Raw genomic sequence first — 22,270 nt, 5'->3', positions numbered from 1 at the left:
CTGATCCGTGTCTTTCCCTGCGTGAGAACCCGAAACACACACACACACACTTTCTCTCTCTCTCTCTCTCTCTCTCCGCTCGCTGTTATCTCAGATTGACTGGACCGTTATAAAGCATGCCGTTTCCCTCAGCGTATCTGATCTTAAACGCTGTTTCAGGGCGCGCTCGTGATTTCCCCGCAGACGCACTTGTTGTTTTGCGCGCGTATTTTAAAAGGCTCATTGGATCGTATGCATTTCATGCAACATGCAAATATGTGTGATTTGCATTAAAGAATCCATCCCGCTGAGATTTGAGGATGCAAATGAAGGTTTTGGAAGTGTTTTGCATAACTTAAGCGTGGCGCGTATCGACCGCGCGTAACTGTCTCATTTGCATGTGCTCGTGTGATAATGTCCTTTTTTTTCTTTCTTTTTTCTTCTTCTCCTCAGGTTTTGTCCCAGAGCACAGTCTCCCCGAACAACTCCACCGTGCAGGCCGGGAATCAGACCGTGAGCGCGAACGACACCATGGCCACGGACACGTACGGCTCCGCGAACGCGACCGTGCCCAACGGCACCGGCGTCATGACGCCGGCTCGCGCGCTCTACGTGCTCGTCCCCGTCGCCATGGCAAGCAGCCTCCTGCATCACTGCTGTTGAGGTTCAGATCGATCATCATTCACATGTTCCTCGGGGCCAGCTCTGCCACTTCTCCTTCTGTAGCTTCACCTCAATTGGATTTTTTGGCCCTGGACACATGGAGGACATTATTAAAACCTCACCTGGCTTCCTTTCCCACAAGAAAACTTCCAGTTTTTTGCATTGCTGAGCCTGTAGAGCGATATGAAGGCAGATGTCCCGGCACAAATCTGCTGGACGGGACATTGTATGATCTTTGGTTGATGGCCGGATCGTGCAAGATGCATTTTACACATTGTGATCCAAACTAAACGCACGTTTTTTTTTTAATGGGTCTTTTGGGTTTGTCACTTGGAGTTGCAGGTGGATTTTCATCTGTGTATTTGCCCACTTTAGTTCCGAATCAAACTGTTAGTCATTCATTGGCATGAGATGGACACTTTGTAATATTGTTTTTCTCTTGCATAGTTTATATTTTGTACAAAATCGTTTTAATGTTTGTAAAACATGAGTACATGAGAATAAACAATGTACACTTGAACTAGTTTGGCTTGTTTGATGTATGGGAGATCAGAGGAAAATTCAGATTTTTAGGTAACACTTTATTTTACAGTGTCCTTGTTACATATGTTACATGTACTTACCATAGTAATAACAGTAAATTATGCATAATTACATGCAACTAACCCTCAACCAAACCCTAATCCTATAGTAAGTACATGTTGTTAATTAATATTACTCAGTACTTAAATGTAAAATTACACTGTTATAACAATGGCACCTTAAAATAAAGTGTAACCTTTTTTTCTATCAGTGTGCATAACTGTGAATGCATTGATTTTGTAAACCAATGCATGAGTCAGAATTATTTTTAGATGAGCACAGGTGCTTAATTTGCATTCAAAATCTAATCCATCATGCATGAAAGTCTCTGGGAAACATGAACAATCTTCTGTTGTTTAGCTTCACACACACACACACACACACGTCCTCCTACCACCTGCAATCATTCTTCCATTTATGTGTTTGATTCACTTAATATCCAGAGTGAAGACAAGATATTATAAATCAGTCAAAACTATAAAGGGTGAAAGTGTCCGAAACAAGCAAGTACATTTACTAGTGCAGTCGAATCGATTAATCGCGATTAATCACGTCTAACATCGCTAACAGTTTGTTTACATAATATATGTAGGCTATGTATATATATATAATTGTATACTATGTGTGTCTGTGTGTATACACATATAAATGTGCACAATACAGTGTATACACACATACAGACATTTATAAATATAATAATAATATATACTTTTATGTTAGATGCGATTAATCGATTCGACAGGACTAGCACATTTACAAACAAACGGCAAGTAACATTGAATTAAACGTGAACTTTTGAAGTGATTACATTTATCATAATATTCTAAGAATGTTTCCATTAAGATATTTAAATAGGTTAGACTGAACGTTCCATTTCATCATTTTAAATACATTGGAAACTTACTTTTTGAATGTGCGACATTTTCTAATGAGTAAAACATTACAAAAAAACTAACATTTTAAACTAAAACACGTCATGAAAAATGTTTTTTGCGCAAACGTTTCAACATTATTAAAGACCATTAAACATCGAACGAACGTTCTAATAATGTTACTGGAAGAACGCGTATTCATAACGCTGGGAAAACCTTGCCGGAACGTTTTATTTACAACATCCCAAAAGTCATTTTTTACAGCATGAATGAATAAGAGGATTGATGAAGAGGATCATCACGATGCTTTTCTTTACAAGAACATTATTGATGAATCCGTCACGATGAGAGCAGGAACACCGATGAACACACTAAATGAACAGCTTTTATTGAAGTCAAAATATTATGTAATATCGCGAATCAAACAAAACAAGTAACAATCGAAGGTTATTTTACAAACGCTGTGGTTTGATATGGTCTCGGGAAGCAGGAGAGTTTCGGATAAAGGCTTTTAATCATTGATCGTCCTGATTCATTATTCAGGGTGTGTGTGTGTGTGTGTGTGCAGGTTACGGTTACAGGACGACCGTGTGATGATGAAACCCGAACTGTATGATGGGATAGAAAGTGAGAGCGGCGCTGTAGAGATGAGCTGATTACAGTTTTTTCCAATTGCTAACACACAATTGTGCAAACTAGCCTGGTTTAATCAAAATACTGAACACAATTCACACAACCACACACCCAAACTGCAAAATACCGCATATATCTGCAACCAAAACTACATCTAGCATTATCAAAATCAAACTTTTGCACGAAATGGCGCACACTTCATTCATATTAGCAGGTTTTTAACCAACGACACACTGTTGGGCATCATGAAGAGCACTCTCATCTTCAGTGTGCTTCGCCATAATACTACAATAGTTCAAATTAACATTCTTCAGATTGTTCACATGCACTGAAATATTTGCAGAAACACACACACATGCCGTTGAAACATTTATTATTTTATTTTTTCAGTGCAACATGTGCACAGCAGATATATTTACACTGGACTGAACACAATATGCCCACAGAAACAGTAAACTGAAAAGATTGAAGTGTTAACAGTTGAGCATTGAGGAGTTTGGTCAGGTGACGAATGAGTCGGCCAATCAGATCATGGAGTGGCATTTTGAATGGCAGTGTTTTGAAATGGCAAACATGATGTTATGTCAGATTGTGTGTGTGTTACGCGGAGAACCGTGTTCAGTGTGTTGTGCCATTTTGCATTGCAAAATGTGTGTAATGCAGAAAATGTGTTTAGACTTTTGGAGACTTGAAGAGGTTTTGCTCTGTGTGTGTGTGTGTGTCAGTTTAAGTAATTGTGCCGTGTGTGTCATTTTAGTGTGTGAGCAACTGGAAAAAACTGTAAACCACAGGATCTTCTGAACGAAAAGACTCAGATCTGCTGAACACTGATGAACTATTGAGTGTGTGTGTGTGTGTGTGTGTGTGTGTGTGTGTGTGTGTGTGTGTTCAGGCTTTGTTAAATCCTAGAAGTGGGCGTGTGTGTCTGGTATTTGCCGTAAAGGGACACCAGGTCAGAGAAATGCTTCTGTCCCACAAACACACATTCAGCATGTGCTTTATACACACAAACACACATTTACACACATTCAGCATGTGCTTTATACACACAAACACACATTTACACACATTCAGCATGTGCTTTATACACACAAACACACATTTACACACATTCAGCATGTGCTTTATACACACAAACACACATTTACACACATTAAGCATGTGCTTTATACACACAAACAGCATGTGCTTTATACACACAAACACACATTTACACACATTCAGCATGTGCTTTATACACACAAACACACATTCAGCATGTGCTTTATACACACAAACACACATTCAGCATGTGCTTTACACACAAACACACATTTACACACATTCAGCATGTGCTTTACACACACAAACACACATTCAGCATGTGCTTTATACACACAAACACACATTCAGCATGTGCTTTACACACAAACACACATTTACACACATTCAGTATGCGCTTTATACACACAAACACACATTCAGCATGTGCTTTACACACAAACACACATTTACACACATTCAGCATGTGCTTTACACACACAAATACACATTTACACACATTCAGCATGTGCTTTACACACACAAATACACATTTACACACATTCAGTATGTGCTTTATACACACAAATACACATTTACACACATTCAGCATGTGCTTTTTACACACAAACACACATTTACACACATTCAGTATGTGCTTTATACACACAAACACACATTCAGTATGTGCTTTATACACACAAATACACATTTACACACATTCAGCATGTGCTTTTTACACACAAACACACATTTACACACATTCAGCATGTGCTTTACACACAAACACACATTTACACACATTCAGCATGTGCTTTATACACACAAACACACATTCAGTATGTGCTTTATACACACAAATACACATTTACACACATTCAGCATGTGCTTTTTACACACAAATACACATTTACACACATTCAGCATGTGCTTTTTACACACAAACACACATTTACACACATTCAGTATGTGCTTTATACACACAAACACACATTCAGTATGTGCTTTATACACACAAATACACATTTACACACATTCAGCATGTGCTTTTTACACACAAACACACATTTACACACATTCAGCATGTGCTTTACACACAAACACACATTTACACACATTCAGCATGTGCTTTTTACACACAAACACACATTTACACACATTCAGCATGTGCTTTATACACACAAACACACATTTACACACATTCAGCATGTGCTTTACACACACAAATACACATTTACACACATTCAGCATGTGCTTTATACACACAAATACACATTTACACACATTCAGCATGTGCTTTTTACACACAAACACACATTTACACACATTCAGTATGTGCTTTATACACACAAACACACATTCAGTATGTGCTTTATACACACAAATACACATTTACACACATTCAGCATGTGCTTTTTACACACAAACACACATTTACACACATTCAGTATGTGCTTTGTACACACAAACACACAAACACTGATCTGTGTGTGAGAGGAACACTGTTAGACATTTCAAGGGTTTTTTATTACCATTACCGTGTTTCAGTTTTACAGTAACTACATGGTACTGTAATTATTTTTATTTGTACTAAATCTAAATTAGATTTCATAATTCTGATATAGAATTAATTTTAATTTTTATTTGTATCCTACATAAGTACTACTGACATACAAATTATTTAAAACATTTCATATACATCACAAAATACACAGTCTGCCAATGCTGGAAATGATGTGTTAAATGTTTACACATTAATGGGTGAGTTTAGTGAGATTCATTTGAACTCATGCATTGTGTTGACTTCCCATGATGCAATGGGAATCACAGTTATTAACTGTAAAGAGAACAATACTGGGTGATTTACAGTAAATAACTGTAGAAATTATACAGAAAAGTCTAACAGTGAACTTCTGACAACATCAAAGCTGTGTGTGTTTCCCCCCGACATTAAGAGAGAGAAATTAACATATTTTCATTTTCATCACAATTAAAAGTATACAGCTTGAGTTTGTAAAAACCGTTTCACGCTCACCAAGACAAAAAATACAGTAAAAATAGTGAAATCTTTTTACAGTGTAGATCATCTGTTCTCTATGTGAATATACAGTAAAGTGTAATTTATTCCTGTGATCAAAGCTGAATGTTCAGCATCATTACTCCAGTCTTCAGTGTCACATGATCCTTCACACATCACTCTAATATGAGGATCTGATGCTAAAGAAACATTTATGATTATTATCAGTGTTGAAAACTGTGGAAACTGATACATTCTATTTTTCAGGATTTTTGGATGAATAGAAAGTTCAGCATTTATTTGAAATAGAATGTTTTGTAACATTCTAATCCCGTGACACTAGAAGAGCTTGATGTGATACTGGAGATGACACTGTTTCCTGAGAGGACAGACTGGGATTGATAAGGGCTTGTTTGTGTTTGTTGACCTGTTTTTATCATTCAGATTATCTCTGAACAAACAAACCGTCAGCGGCTCAGTGCTCGTCCACACCTGTGTGTTTACCTGCGCATTAACACACACACACACACACACACACACACACACACACACACACACACACACACACACACACACACTGAAGGATGTAGGAGCCATCAGATAAAGAGCCTTTTGTTTCAGCAATGCACTTAAAATCCATCTCTCTCACACTCACACACACACGCACACAAACACAGTGTGAAAACCATTCGCCATTGAGGCTCATGGAATGTTGGGCTCAAAGCTACTTCCTGTTGGAGGACAATGCACTTCCTGTTGCTTTCGTCCTGCAGTCCGATCTGGAAAAAACGAGAATATTCCTGTTCTCCGCCAGTACCAGTTTTTAACCTCTTATTGAAATGAAAATACACAGCTAACAAAAATATCTATTAATGTTTCTGGTACCACTTTACAATAAAGTTCATTAGTTAACATGAACTAAGAATGAACAATACTTCTACAGCATTAATTCATATTAATTTCGACATTTACTAATACGTTATTAAATCACAGGTTGTATTTGTTAACATTAGTCAATGCACTGTGAACTAACATGAACAAACAATGAACAGCTGGATTTTAATTAACTAACATTAACAAAGATTAATAAATACAGTAACAAATGTATGGTTAGATCATGTTAGTTAATACATTAATGTTAACTAATGAACCTGTAAAGTGTTACCATGTTACTGGAAGAAAGTTTGTTCCCTGCATGCCGTTTTAATGCAGATTTAACACCTGGTTTATTCTTGCCTATTTATTGGGGTAATCTTATAAAAGCTGAAATGATATTTATCGTCCCATTCGTTGACAACCATATAAACTTTCACCCTCTAGACAGACGCTTCTGGGATTTCGGTCAATCACAGTCTATTTCCCCGTGTATTAAACACACGATATGCTTATGTAATTATTAACATGGCTTGGTTGAATTCCGATGTAGAATGCGGTGTGTTATTTCTTGATAACAGACCGTTGCTAAGGATAACACACCGTTGCCATGAAAAACAGAGCGTTGCTATGGACGCAGGATTCTAACCGTAGAGACGGAACGGACTGTTTTCTTTAGCGGAAGCAATACAATCGTTTTTAAATCAATAAAATCTTTTTTGAAACAATATTTTGTGTCAAATTATTGATTTATTTGGTAGGTAGCCATGTAATAAGCGGGATAATGTAGATAACTGAAACGACGGCAATCAAATGATGAGATAAACACCAGCAGCAGCACAGAAAACACCAGCTTCATCACACACACTTTCTGAGAAATACAGTGAATTAAGTGTGTGAGGGAGGAAGAAGAGAAACACACGCGGGGAAACTGGATTACGGCTCTCGATCTCTGCAGCTGCTGCTAAATCACATCTATTAAGCAGTTTTTTAAAAAGGTTTATGATTCAGATGTAAACTTAATTAATTAATTTTTTTTTTTTTTTTGTCCTGACATGATTCAGATGTTAGGACAAGAAAACAGAAGCACAGCGTCACTGTGACGGTCAAGGGCGAGGCGGTAGAGTCATTAGTTTGCCAGGTCAGCTCTGTTGTTCTGCTGGAGGTTTTGCATGACACTGATCTCAGATAAGCAAACACAAGCCTCTCTCTTCTCTTGATTTAATGGACAGAGAAGATTCACTGCTGAGAATCAGTTAACAATCTGATCCAATCCTGCTGTCTATTAAACACCAGCTCAGCAAAATCTACAGCATCACTAGCCGTGTATTCCAGCGCAAATATCACAACATTCTTACATTAAAGTCCACATGAATTCAAAATTGACCATATTTACTTTGTTTGCCTAAATTGTTAGTTTTGTGGTGAACAATTCATCCATGCAAGTCAATCCACACAAAAAAATTTTTTGGCTTTGTAATCTTTAATCAAAATCTGAAAATGCCCCTCCCCTCTGCCTTGGAGGACCTTCTCTGATGACGTATGTTTGACGGCTTGGTTTGGGAAACGCTTAACCACTCCCCTCAAACCGTTAGTCTGCTATGAGCGAGAGATGGAGAGGAGGAGCGCTAGAGTAAAACCCTGCCCTCTGTTCAATATTCCTTTTCACTGGGAAATACGTCACAGCACTAGAGAAAAGTCGTTTGCAACTTCCGGTTCACGCGGACTTTAAGAAACGTTGAGTTGAGAAGTAAAATGACATGTAGAAATAAGTCGTTTTCTTTAAAAAAAAAAGGGAGAAAAATAGATTTTATGCTTAAAGATAAAAGATGTAAAGATGTAATTTCCACTGAAACAGGAAGACAGGGGCGGGGCATATCGAACAGCTCCTCCCCCTTTTTAAAAATAGCCAATAGCGTTTGGTTGACATCACAGCTCAAACAGAGCCGTTGAGATCGTTAAAGACGCAGTTTCCTCATATCTAACCGTTTCTCCTTCTAATCTTCTCCATATCGCTTTAAAGGGGAGGTATAATGCCCTTTCACAAGATGTAAAATAAGTCTCTGATGTCCCCAGAGTGTGTGTGTGAAGTTTGAGCTCAAAATACCCCACAGATATTTTTATATAGCATGTTAAAATTGTCACTTTTTGAGGGTGAGCAAAAACGCACCGTTTTTGTGTGTGTCCCTTTAAATGCAAATGAGCTGCTGCTCCCGGCACAGGGTGTGGAGCTTCAACAGCTCATGTCTGCCCTCACACACATATGCACTGAACATTTCAAAAACTTTTAGCTTTTTATGTTCAAACCTAGCCATTGATTTGCATATTCTGTCTTGATAATCTATAAATCATGTTCAGGGGGCGGGGTTTATGTAAATTTTAGGGTTGGTGATGTCACTACCCCGGGAGGAATGTGGTGTAGTCTCTACCAGCCGTTTGTTGTAGTCCTTAAAAAGCAAATATCTCCCTTTGCTTTGTACTTTGAGCGTTGTAACTTTGCAGATGTTGTTTATGCTCAAACAGCAACATTACACACTAACTACAGTTAGAAAAGTCAAATCATCACGTGATCCGCTCTGTGCCGTCGTGTCTCTGGACACTAACGTGAAACCAGACTTCATTCGCCCCGATGGAAAGCATATTCACACTGTCTGAATCCTTCCCTATCCCCTATGTAGTGCACTATGTGACATTCACCTTGTAGAAAATAGTAAATGTGTGAACAAGTGACTGATTTCAGATTTATAATGAAGGGGGCGGGGCTTCAGATTCTAGAGAGAATTTGATTGGACAGAAAATCTGATGAGAAGCTGAAGTGCAGAGTGATCAAATCATTGATCCATATCCATAAGTGATAGACTAAGTTTTGAATGCTTATATCTTCTAAATGTGAATTTTGTGATAGTTTTGGAGCTTATAGATAACAGTAATGCTGACATATTCATACTTTACATTCCCGGAAGACACTCAAGACTACAATAGAGGCGTTTCAGGAGTTCAGAAACACTGAATAACTTTGAAACCTTTTTCAACATTACACACTAAACACAGAATATGTGCTCTTTAAGATTATTTTATTATAATAAAACCAGTGCATATGTTTGACAGATGCAGATTATCCTCGTGATTGTGAAATGAGATTTCAGCACGACTCATTATCATGTGTACTGGACAAACACACAGTTAATCAGACAAACACACTGTAATTGACTTCACACACACACTTCATTGGGAATCTTCCGGCCTGATTGTTCCTCGATGGGGTTTTAAAGCTGCACTGACATCGATCTTCATTCAGAGGTTTTCATGTCTGAAATTAAACCTGCATATGAATCTTCAGTGAAAGCTGAAGTGATGAACATAAGACAATAGAATAGCGAAAGCCTAATATTATATTCTGCACGGCATGAGCTTGTATTGTGAGAGAGATTCAGCATGTTTGCTTTTCCATAATAGATTAATAATGCCTGAAAGACTGTACAGTACAATACCATAATATTCATTCATTAGGGTATAACATGCTCCTCCAAAGAATACCATGGTATTACCACTATATGTCAAAAGAACATGATGTCCATACTTTAAAATTAAGTTGTTTAGCCTTACAGGTTCAGCTCTGAGAATGAATGAATGAATAAAATCTCTACAAACTTTTTCTTTTAGCATCTAAAAATGATCAAATCTATTCTGAATTTCTCCTCATTTTGACTTTGATTATTAAGTAGATGCATTTTCACAGATCTGAAACTCTGCATTAATTATATTCATTATTAGAGACTGATCGCTGTTATATGTGTGTTAGTGAAGATAAAAACAAAGATCTTTTATTATTCTGATAGTTGACTTATAAACAGTTAAACTGTTAAAGCTCTCAGAACAGACAGTCATTATCTGTGCTGGCGCTCAGTTCCTTATGTAATATCTCAGTGTAATTAATGTGCGCTCATTATATTGTGAGCGACTGACAGCAATTACACAGCAGGACAAACAGCCTCTGTTCATCACGGAGAGCGAGTTTATTAATAACGCTCATGCATCTACTTTAAAGCATCAATATACTTTTAAAATACACACACATTCACTCACACACACACACACACACACACACACACACACACACACACACACACACACTCTCATTCAGATCAAGACATTTTAAAAGTTAAAGCTAAAGCTAAAGATCCCGTTAAATGATTTCTGAACGTTCCGAATGTCCGTTAAGGGAACATTCCATTCTTCAAACATTATGGAACTGTTACTTTTGAATGTTCCACTCTGACCGTTCTAAAACAAGTAGTAACATTTAAAAAACGTTAGACGAACATCCAACTGAAACATTTAAAAAAATAGAAACGTTCCATGAATGATGTTCTTGCGCTAATGTCTTGAGAACATTATTAAAGATCAGGTAACGTTGATCGAACGTTCTATTAATGTTACTGGAAGAACATTATGATGACAGTAGAGATGTGTTCATGTCTATATTATTAGGCAGGACTGCCACATTAATCTAGAATTGATCTGATATTTGACACTTGAAATGCGTCTCATGCTTTCAGAATCCACAGTGTGATGAAGCGCGTCACATTATTATGACGTCATTTATGAATATGTGTTATTTAAACTCTGGGTTGAAATTCCAGAATAAATATATATGTGATAGGTTAGGTATCCACTCCTGGTATGAATGAATATATTTTGTGTGTGGGTGTGTATGTGTGAGTGTGTGTGTGGGTGTGTATGTGTGAGTGTGTGGGTGTGTATGTGTCTGTGTATGTGTGTGTGTGTGTGTATGGCCGTACAGGATGTTTTTTCTGCTCTGTCCTGATTGTCTGGTGAACTTGGGCAAGAACATTGTACTCACTCCCTCATCTGTGATGGTGATTGTGTGTGTGTGTGTGTGTGTGTGTGTGTGTGTGTGTGAGTGTGTGTTGGCCTCAGGTGTCCCTGAAACACAAGAGATTCTGCTGAATGTTAAGGGTTTTTCACGAGAATCAGAATGTAATACGTCTTGTAAATTGTCTTTGAAAGGTCAGTGTTAAACGGGGTCAGAGTTGAAGATGTTTGAACTTTGACCTCATGTGAAACGCTGTGTTTTGACGCTTCGCTTCACTGACTTCAGGACCATTAATAGAACGTTTGTTCAAAGTATTAATAATGATCTGAAAACTTTTTCATGGATCAGGGAATGTTTCTCAGGAATGTTTCAGTTGGATGTTTGTTTTTAAATGTTTCTGATTGTTTCGGAACGTTCAGATTCAAAAGTAACGTTCCATAATGGAATTCTTACAGTGTTCACATAATCATCAAAAACATTCTTAAAACAAACATGTTAATAAATAAAGTCAGTGGTTAGTGTTTGAGTATTATATTGAAATGGGTCTGACCTTTGACCTCTGATGATCCCAGCTCCTGATGCCTATGTGACCTGCACCTGCTCCCATGATGCCGAGCAGATGATGTCATCGATTGTGAGTCTGCAGACTCTGATGAACTCGCAGAAACTCCAACGATACTTAAATGTTTCACATGTTCTTCACACACTGAGTCAGGATAAAGCAGACGTGTGTTTTGTGTGTTTGTCAGCCATCAGATACACAACTTTATTCTGGAAATGAGAAAAAAACGAATGAAAAACACAAGCCCAAAGTGGCGCATAATAAGCGGACTTGGCAACTCTGCGGTTCCTCTAATCCTCGGCTCTTTGTCCAGGGCTTTATGTGGATCCGCTCGGATTTACCCACGTGCCCCGGGGCTGAGCGTTTCCACGGCGACCGGAAGCTGATGCACTGATGCTGACGACAGCAGACGCTGACTTACCGTTCAACACCACATCAGCACTTTTAGAGTACACACACACACACACACACATATACACTCACTCACACACACACACACACACACACACACACACACACACACACACACACACACACACACACACACACACACACACACACACACAGGTGGTAGAGCATTATGCTGTGTGAGTGTGTGCGAGAGAGTGAGTGTATGTGTATATGTATGTGTGTGTGTGTCTGTCTGTGTGAGAGTGTGTGTATGTGTGTGAGTGAGTGAGTGTGTGTGTGTATCTGTGTGTGTGTGTGTGTGTCTGTTAAGTGTGTGTGTAAGTGTGCGTACATGTGTCAGTGTGTGTGCGTGTGTGAGTGAGTGTGTGTGTGTCTGTCTGTGTGTATCTGTGTGTCTGTTAAGTGTGTGTGTGTGTGTGTGTGTGTGTGTGTGTGAGTGAGAGTGTGTGTGAGACTGAGTGTGTGTGTGTGTGTGTGTGTGTGAGTGAGTGAGTGTGTGTATCTGTGTGTGTGTCTGTTAAGTGTGTGTGTAAGTGTGTGTACATGTGTCAGTGTGTGTGTGCGTGTGTGTGTGAGTGTGTGTCTGTCTGTGTGTATCTGTGTGTGTGTGTGTGTGAGTGGGTGTGTCTGTCTGTGTAAGTGGGTGTGTCTGTCTGTGTGTGTAAGTGTGTGTCTGTCTGTGTGTATCTGTGTGTGTGTGTCAGTGTGTACGTGTCAGTGTGTGTACATGTCAGTGTGTGTGCGTGTCTGTCTTTGTGTGTAAGTGTGTGTGTGATTAAGTGTGTGTGTCTGTCTGTGTGTGTGTGTGTGTGTATGTGTGTGTCAGTGTGTGTACATGTCAGTGTGTGTGCGTGTCTGTCTTTGTGTGTAAGTGTGTGTGTGATTAAGTGTGTGTGTCTATGTGTGTGTGTGTATGTGTGCTTGCGCTCTGACATTATAAATAAACAATTTAGACATCAGAGAAAAACAATGCAATTAAATAATGCAACTAACCGTATAATCAGGCCGAGCCAAAAATAACAAACCAAACGATTCAAACGGGAGGAGGAAACACTTCTCATCGTTTACAACTGAGAAACTATGAAACTAGCCTGAGGGAAAACTGCTCGTTTAATATTAATGTAATAATAAATTCCAGTAATTAACTTTAAGAACATTTTAGTGCTATAGTGTGTTGGGCTTCCAATCAAATCTGGTTTCTAAGTAAAACCAGTTGAGAACAGGTTATATTACCTGAAATGTTTCTGTTCGTTATAAATCAAGGGATATTTGACTCTGGTGGGCGTGGCCTTGGACGACAACAGGCCCAGTGCATTATGGGTGTTGAAGTTTTCCTATCTATTTGGCAAAACGGCCTTTTCTCTCGTCTTTTCTCTCGTTTTTGCCTTTCTACTGTATATAGGCAGTCATGTTTTATTAAAAGCTCACTTTTCCAGCAGTGAAGGAACCTTTAAGAGTGTTTGTGCTCCATTTGACACACATGATGACACACACATAAACCTGTAATATTCCTTAACTTATTACCATTAAGTTATAAAAACATTATTTCTGAACATTCAACAACAACAACAAAAAAGTTCTTGGTTGTGTGAACGTTGAGTTGGTTACATTAAGGGAACAGTAACATTGTATCATTCTTCAAACATTATGGAACGTTACTTTTGAATCTGAACGTTCTGAAACAAGTAGAAACATTTAAAAATGTCAGGCAAATGTCCAACCGAAACATTTTAGGGGAAAAAAAATGTTCCATGAACGATGTATAAATGTTTCTGTGCTAACCTTCTGAGAACATTATTAAACACCAGATAACTTTGATCTAACGTTCTATTAACGCAATCTATTAATGAAGAACGTTAGTTTCATAACTTCGAGAGAAACTTTGGAGAAGAAAGCATCGGTTTCTATTGTTCAAGTGGCCCGTGAAACACGAGCGAATCACAGCGTCCGAATTAGTGGACAGAGAACAGCCGAATCCCCCAGACAGCCAATCAGCACAGACGAAATCCCCACGGGCCAATCAGAACAGAGGAAATCCCCACGGGCCAATCACACGTCTCAATGATCTGAACAAAGCTGCAGCTGATTAACAAAACAAACATTTACTTATAAACACACTTATACAGCTTTAAAAGAAGCAAATGTCCATATAGGTACAAAGTCAAACTGAAACATTATTATTGTTCAAGTATGTGCTTTTGTAAAGGCAGCTTGGACGCGTCTCAACGACGGTTTATAAAAATAATACAATGTCCAGTAGAATATGATCATATTCCATTCGCTGATGAGTGAGATTTCCACAGCTCGTGGTCCCTGTGGTGCAGCTGCCTCACAGGACACTGGGCCCCCTGGCGCAGCTCTGCCACAGAGCTGTAGGTCCCCTGATGGAGCTGCGTGGAAGGGACTCTCAGAGGATCTCCAGGGACCATCTCTGATTCATTTTGTTTGGGTTGAATTCATTGAGAATAATCTGGCTTTTGTCAAACTGCTGACCTCCTGTAGAGAGAGAAAGAGGATATCTATTTAAAATGTGCATTTCCTTTTTGCATTTTGGCTTATATTAGTAATACCTTTCAAGAAAGTCGTATTTCACACCGACATCAAGATCAAGCGTTCTGCGTCTCTAATTTTATGACACTTATTTTGATTGCACATTTTGAAACAGCTAATGATGTATTATTTAAATGACAAATTCTTAACTTATTTGGAGTGTATTTTAATTATTATTTCACTGTAAAAAATTATGTTCTTCCTCAATATTTCTGTCCTGTTTTCCAACATTCTTAAATCAACATACAGTTACTGGAGAAGCAAAATGACGTTTATTAAGATATGAAAAATACATCAAAATGAAGTGAGTTTGTGTTTAAAACAAGAGCAAAAATCTGTCAATGGAGTCAGAAAAATGATAAAAATTAAGTTGATTTTTCTGACTCCATCGGCAGATATTTGTTCTTGTTTTAAACACAAACTCACTTCATTTTGATGCATTTCTCACATCTTAATATCTTCAGTCATTGTTCTTCTCCAGTAAAAGTATTTTGATTTAAGACTGTCTAGATATTGAGAAAAACATATAAGAAAATGCAGCGTATTATTATTATTTACAAAAAGTTATGATTAGAATGTAAATATGTCTTTCTTTTGCACTGAGAGCTTAAATGACAATTGTCAATCATAATAGCACTACAAATCATTTCCTTTATGCAAAATCTAATTATGAATGATGACAGGCATTTCTTCATTTATGTATTTGGGTGAGTTTCTGTCATTGTTCATTAGTTTTCCGAACCGACTGTCATCTGTTGATCTGCACGTGTGTGTCGCGTGTGAAGCTGAAGCTCTTTCAGTCAGTGTGTCTGAATAAGAGCATCTGTCCTATGAGGATTAACAGACCCGTTCTGTGTGAATCCAGCAGGTGGCGCTACACGCTCATCTATTCACTGATGCAAACAGCCACATTGCTGAGGTTAGCATAAATCATGTGGATTTATGAGACAACTATATTAAGAGTAATGACTTCCAGCAGACTAAACTCACTAGTTTTCTTTCCCATAGAGTCATTAAAGGAAGCAACACACAACAGTTAATGAGTTAATGCCATAAATCACACGGTCTCTGCTAAAGGAATGTCAAATACTCAAGCCTGGTTACCACTGAAAATACTTTCGCACTCATTTCTCGGTTGTAAAAACACAGGTGTTTCAGTGGAAGTCTATGAGGAACAGGTTACGCTGAAATAAAATCAAGTACAAATACTAGTTGAAAAAGTTGAAATGTTGCCTTTGCAATAAACTGAAATGAGTTTAAGTTGAAGCACTAAAATTAGCAACTGGAAACTAAAACTGAAATAAAGTTCATAAATAAACTAATGAAATGACAAAAGCATATAATTATATGATTAAATGAACATGCAACTAAAGAATAAAAGCTAATTCAGATATAATAAAAATGGAATAGTATATTTCAGTATATTTGCCTTGTTTTCCAGCACTAATATATCTAAACATTCTTAACTCGAGATGCATTTACTGGAGAAGAAGAATGACTGAAGATATTAAGATGTGAAAATGCATCAAAATGAAGTGAGTTTGTGTTTAAAACAAGAACTAATATCTGCCGATGGAGTCAGAAAAATAAATGTTTTTCTTTGAATTAAGTTTATATTTCTGACTCCATTTTTCAGAAAACAAGACTTAATATCGTCATTTTGCTTCTCCTGTAAATTAGGGTGATTATATTTTAGTTTTCAGAAAACAGGACGGGGGCGTGGTTTGGGCTGGGGGCGTGGTTAAGGGGTGGGGGCGTGGTTAAGGGGTGGGGGTGTGGTTTGGGGTGGGGGCGGAGGTTAAGGGGTGGGGGTGTGGTTTGGGGTGGGGGCGGTGGTTAAGGGGTGGGGGCGTGGTTAAGGGGTGGGGGCGTGGTTTGGGGTGAATGCATCAAAAAATAGTTGACAAATGCATTCACAACCTTGCAACTATGTTATTGTACTTTAATACATAAAGTAATACATCCTTTCCGTTCAATGTTTGGCCTGCAACAATAGAATACTATTAAAAAAAAGTTTAGCTTTTAACACCTTTTACATGACACTATTTCTTTTCATGGCCATAGGTTAAAAATCTACTACTAAAATAAAAAAAAATCGACTACACTATTTCAGTAAAAAACTATTTCAATCCTCCTGATGTTCTCTTGTAGCCTATACTTTCTTTATGTGGGCTTCTAGGTCGCTAGCACCTTTATCTGAGCTTTGCAGTTCATGCATTCTGCTTTACACGGATCCCGACCGAAACAAAAACACGGGAATTTTCTCTGTAAATCATCTGGGAATTTACTTTTTTTTTTTTACGCTGTTAGCGACTTACATCTTATCTCACACTTGACCGTAAACTGAAGCGTCGAGTCACGCTGCTAAAATTCTGTGAACGTAAAGTCCGCCTACTTTGATTTGATTGGTCATTTCAAATATTCTGACATTGACGAGCAGTGTGACAGACCAATGAGGCTGAGATGAACACACACACACACACACACACACACACACACACACACAGGCCTCTGCTCTCTGCTTGCTGCTGCGGATTGAGGAACGCGCTGATTATAACATGACGGGGCGAAGCCGAAGCCGGTTTCATATGTTTTGTGTGCAAAGGCAAGCATGTATTTAAAGTACACGCTTAATGGCCCAATGAAAAATAATGAAAACCAGGACATTTTCACCACTTTATAAAAAGCAGCCAGGACGGCCAGGACAGGACGTGAAAACAGGACGTTTGCTCACACTACTGTAAATGTATGTTTTGATTTTAGTACTGGAAAACAAGACAGAAACACTGAGTTAAAACATCATTTTTACAAAGTGAAGGTTGAAGTCCTGGTGGATCTCACAGACGCTCGTGGAAGCATTCCCTGCACTGGTGTGAGAGTGTTTCGAGCGCTCTCTGACCTTTGACCTCCAGCACGAGGTTTGGTGCGCTGTGACTCCGGATGATCCCGTCGCTCGTGATGTTCCAGAGCTGATGAGGTTTGCCGAACTCTGAAGACAGAACCGCTCGAGTGCCGGGCATCAGAACGCCAGAACCCACATCCACACAGCAGTCCAGCAGCCACTGACACACACACACACACACACACACACACACATATGTATTCAGACTCCTTCAACATGTCTCACATCATCACAGTTTATTTGCTATACTTTATAAAATGGTGATAAAATATGAGCAGAACTCAGTTGATATTTGACTGGTTTTGTCCGTCCTTCTGTTAGACTGTCTCACACATGAATTATGTTGAATATCTGTCAGCTGTTAAATTAGATAATACCAGTTTAGCTCAACCAATCACCAAGCAATGCTTCATTGTGTTCAGTCTGTGTGTAAAAAGAGCATTAGCAATTAAAGAAAACACACTTCAGCAAAACATGATCAGCTCAAAGTGTCCCAATCAGTTTTGGCTCTGAATGAAGAATATTTGGGTATAATATGTCACAGTTTTCTTTATTTTGTTCTCCTCTCTTACATAATGAACTATAGTGTCCTGATTACACTAGTAAAAAAATATATAAAAGATGAAATCTGGTGTCTGAATAATCTTTGGTGTGACTGTACACTGTATATATCTCTACCTTGCACTGCAAGCGACCGTCCTGATAGGCCCAGATCTGATCGGCTCCGCCCCTCTCCTCGCTCCCCTGGATACGCATCAGTTTGATGTCATCGAGTGACCCGGTGACTGACATCATTAGCCCCGCCTCTTCGTTACGCAAGCGGAACAGTGGTTGCTTCTGGAAGGAGAAACTTTGTGAGAGTGTGTTTACAGTACATGACATGCAGAGTCAAGTGTCCTCATTTATACAGACTGTTATTGCACATGCGTATTACGTGTTTAGTCTACAGATATGTGCGTTTGAATATATATGTGCGCAGGCGTGTGGTGTTTCTTTACAAACTGACCTCAACAAATGACTTATCTGGCTTTATAAATTCATAATACAGAATTATTTATCGTGTGAACTGGACTTATTTTGACAACGTTTGATCTGTACAGAGGTGAAGGGAAGGAGGCCTTGACAGGGTCCCGCCCCCTAGTGTGACATCACGGCGGTGGGCGGAGCCTCTCACCTGCATGAGTGGGCGGAGCGATCCGATTCGACGCCAGGAGGAGAGTTTGGGCCAATCAGGAACAGCGCCGGGCTTCAGCAGGAACTGAGAACCTCTGAAGTTACAGGCCTCGTACAGAACCCACCTGTCAATCAACACACACACACACAGGCTCAAACACACGTTTTCTAATGACACACACTGTATGTGCGTCTCTAAGCTCACACTCCGTTTGTTTTGAGTTTGTGGTCAGTTCAGGCTAAATATACTGTACGGCCTCAGATGCTCTCTCTCTTTTATGGAAAGAATTTGGCAATTGTGGAAAAAGTTTGTAGCCGTTAGCGAGTCTGACGTCTTCACTGCAAAAGTGAACATTAGAGCTTGACATTAACAGGCTGCGAACCTAAATGCACAACACACACTACTAAAACACATTATAATACACAAATAGCAAGTCAAATAGTTCTGGTTATAATGCACACTGTAAACATGATTTATTGTAATGAAGTACATTTAGCAAGATGTCATGTGTAGTTGAGTGTGTCACTTCTGCGCTGTAGTTGTTCAGCTGTGATGTCAGAGAGAGGACAGTTTCCTGATGTTGGAGAGACGGTGAGCGGATTCACAGGAGTGTGTGTAATGTCACACACGGCTGAAGTCTTTCCACACACTGAAGATGTTTAGAGACTCTATAACTGCTCGGTCAGACCGTATATAAACACTGAATCACTGTGTTCATGGAAACCAGTAAACATGCCAGTATGAGTGGAGCAACACACACACACACACACACACACACACGTGTTCAGAAACCGCTGGACGGAGCGAGACAGAGTGGAACCGAAGGCAGGAGACTCAGTGTTTTTATAGTGAAGCAAAAAACTAAATCTAGTGCTTGTGTGTGTGTGTGTGAGAGAGTGTGTGTGTGTGACTCACATGCCGCCCTCCACCAGTATGGATGAGACTCTGGTACAGCTCTCCGTCAGCTGCAGGTTCACGGAGCTCGACTTCAGTACGGTTCTCCTTCCTCTGAGTCCAGAACGCTCGAACAGAACGACAGACGGCAGAGAGAACTCCTGACACACAGAGAAACAATTATTTCAGTAACATTTCTACAGTCTTATGTGAGATGTTGGTACACAAAAGCTCCAGATATTAAAGAGGGCCTATTATGGTTCTGATGTTGTTTCAGGCTCTACTAGATCAGGTTTTCCTGCTTGAATGTTGATTATTCTCCTCATATTCTCCATTGTTGCGGCTCCTCTCTTCCCAGTCTGTCAGTAACGCTCTGTTCACTTCCTGTCTCTATGAAGCCCCGCCTTCTGAAGAGCACACTGTGCTCTGATTGGTCGGCTGGAGCAGTGTGTTGTGATTGGTCGAGCGCCTTGAGTGTGTTTGGGAAATTAGATGTATTTTAGACTCACGTGTCCAGTGGGTTGGACAGACAGCACTGATGTGTCGGGGTGTGTGAAGCCCATCGTCCTCAGATCTGGATAAACCCCTTCTTCCAGAACACACTGATGTCCAGAGAAACACTCACAGCCAAACGCCAGCCAGCTACACACACACACACACACACACACACACACACACACACACACACACAGAGAGATGTTCATATGAGGGCAGAAACACACACACACACACACACACACACACACACACACACACACACACACACACAGAGAGATGTTCGTATGAGGGCAGAAACACACACACACACACACACACACACACACACACACACACACACACGTTCATATGAGGGCAGAAATACAGAAACACACACAGACACACAAACACACACGCGCACACACACACACACACACACAGATGTTCATATGAGAACAGAAAAACACACACACACACACACACACGCACAAACACAAACACACACAAACACACACAAACACACACAAACACACACAAACACACACAAACACACACAAACACACACACAAACACACAAACACACACAGAGATGTTCATATGAGAACAGAAAAACACACACAGACACACACACGCACAAACACAAACACACACAAACACACACAAACACACACAAACACACACAGAGATGTTCATATGAGAACAGAAAAACACACACAGACACACACACACACACACACACACACACACACACACACAGACACACACACAGACGTTCATATGAGAACCGAGACACACACAGACAGACAGACAGACAGACAGACAGACAGACACACACACACACACACACACACACACATGAGAAAACAGATCTAACCTTCCAGCACAAACCCTGCAGGAGCGCACGATGAACCCCTCAGGCATTCTGGGTAATGAGTCCAGCAGAACTACAGACGTCCCACTGAAGCCCGGCTCAGAAAACAGCTCAATCTAGAACAAGATCAAACTCCATAATAAACTAGAAGAAAATATAATAATAATAATAATAATAATAATAATACATGTTTTCTTTACTAACCTGGAAGTGGCAGGAGCTTTCTAGATTTTCCTGAAACATAATTAAGCGTAAAAGCAAACGCATTAACGGCTGATCTCGGGTCATTAGAGATCAAGACATGTTCCTGCTCTCACTGAGCGACTCTCTCTCTCTCTCTCTCTCTCTCTGCATAATTCACCAAAATAATATCTCCTTTTTAATCTAACATCATCAATGCCTCATATTTTTAACCACCTCTCTAGTGAAAAAAAGTTTACTTTATCATATTTGAAATATATTTCCTAATATTTAATATTTTTTCTAATATTTAATATTTCCTTTTTCAATAGTGACTGCAAAAACACTACCAGAAATGTTTACTATCTTTAAATATATTAAAAGTACATTAGCATCGTGCTTTTACCTATTTCCACAATACAACTTTTAACACACTTTAAAATAATTGTACTTTTACTATATTTTAGAAAAATATACTTGAAGTGAAAATTCTGTTTATTTTTTAAAGTATACTAAGTTATTCTGTCTGCAAGCATACTTAGATTATCTTTTCTTTTTACCAGAGCTGTCAATCAAACAGAGGTGAGTTACTTAATCATTTTAAGGCAACGGGTTTACAAATATTTAAGTCAACTAATCACTTTTTACAACATGAACACACTTGAAGTGTGCTGAGTGAGTCTGCTCGTATACTTGGCAATATTTCGTTTATTTTTAACCAGAGCTGTCAATCAAGATGGAGTCGATTCCTCACGGATCAGTGTTACACTGGA

General features: G+C 39.1%; 1 protein-coding gene across 1 annotated transcript in view; it reads right to left on the bottom strand.

Annotated features, from left to right (window-relative positions):
• Positions 1-13,821: 13,821 nt before the first annotated feature.
• crybg1b (crystallin beta-gamma domain containing 1b) overlaps positions 13,822-22,270 on the bottom strand; it is a 32,700-nt gene continuing 24,251 nt past the window's right edge. The window contains exons 15-22 of the mRNA XM_084407481.1: positions 21,522-21,551; positions 21,321-21,433; positions 20,479-20,611; positions 19,991-20,130; positions 19,076-19,199; positions 18,580-18,738; positions 17,899-18,061; positions 13,822-14,945 (exon numbers count right to left, since the gene is read on the bottom strand). Coding sequence (XP_084263607.1) covers positions 14,857-14,945; positions 17,899-18,061; positions 18,580-18,738; positions 19,076-19,199; positions 19,991-20,130; positions 20,479-20,611; positions 21,321-21,433; positions 21,522-21,551 — 951 coding nt within the window. The 3' untranslated portion in view covers positions 13,822-14,856. The remainder of the gene's footprint in view (positions 14,946-17,898; positions 18,062-18,579; positions 18,739-19,075; positions 19,200-19,990; positions 20,131-20,478; positions 20,612-21,320; positions 21,434-21,521; positions 21,552-22,270) is intronic.

This window comes from Rutilus rutilus (genome assembly GCF_951802725.1).
Source record: "Rutilus rutilus genome assembly, chromosome: 4".
In the NCBI taxonomy this organism is placed as follows: Eukaryota; Metazoa; Chordata; class Actinopteri; order Cypriniformes; family Leuciscidae; genus Rutilus; species Rutilus rutilus.
The sequence above is the reverse complement of the archived record's forward strand: the minus strand, read 5'-3'. Positions and strand labels throughout refer to the sequence as shown.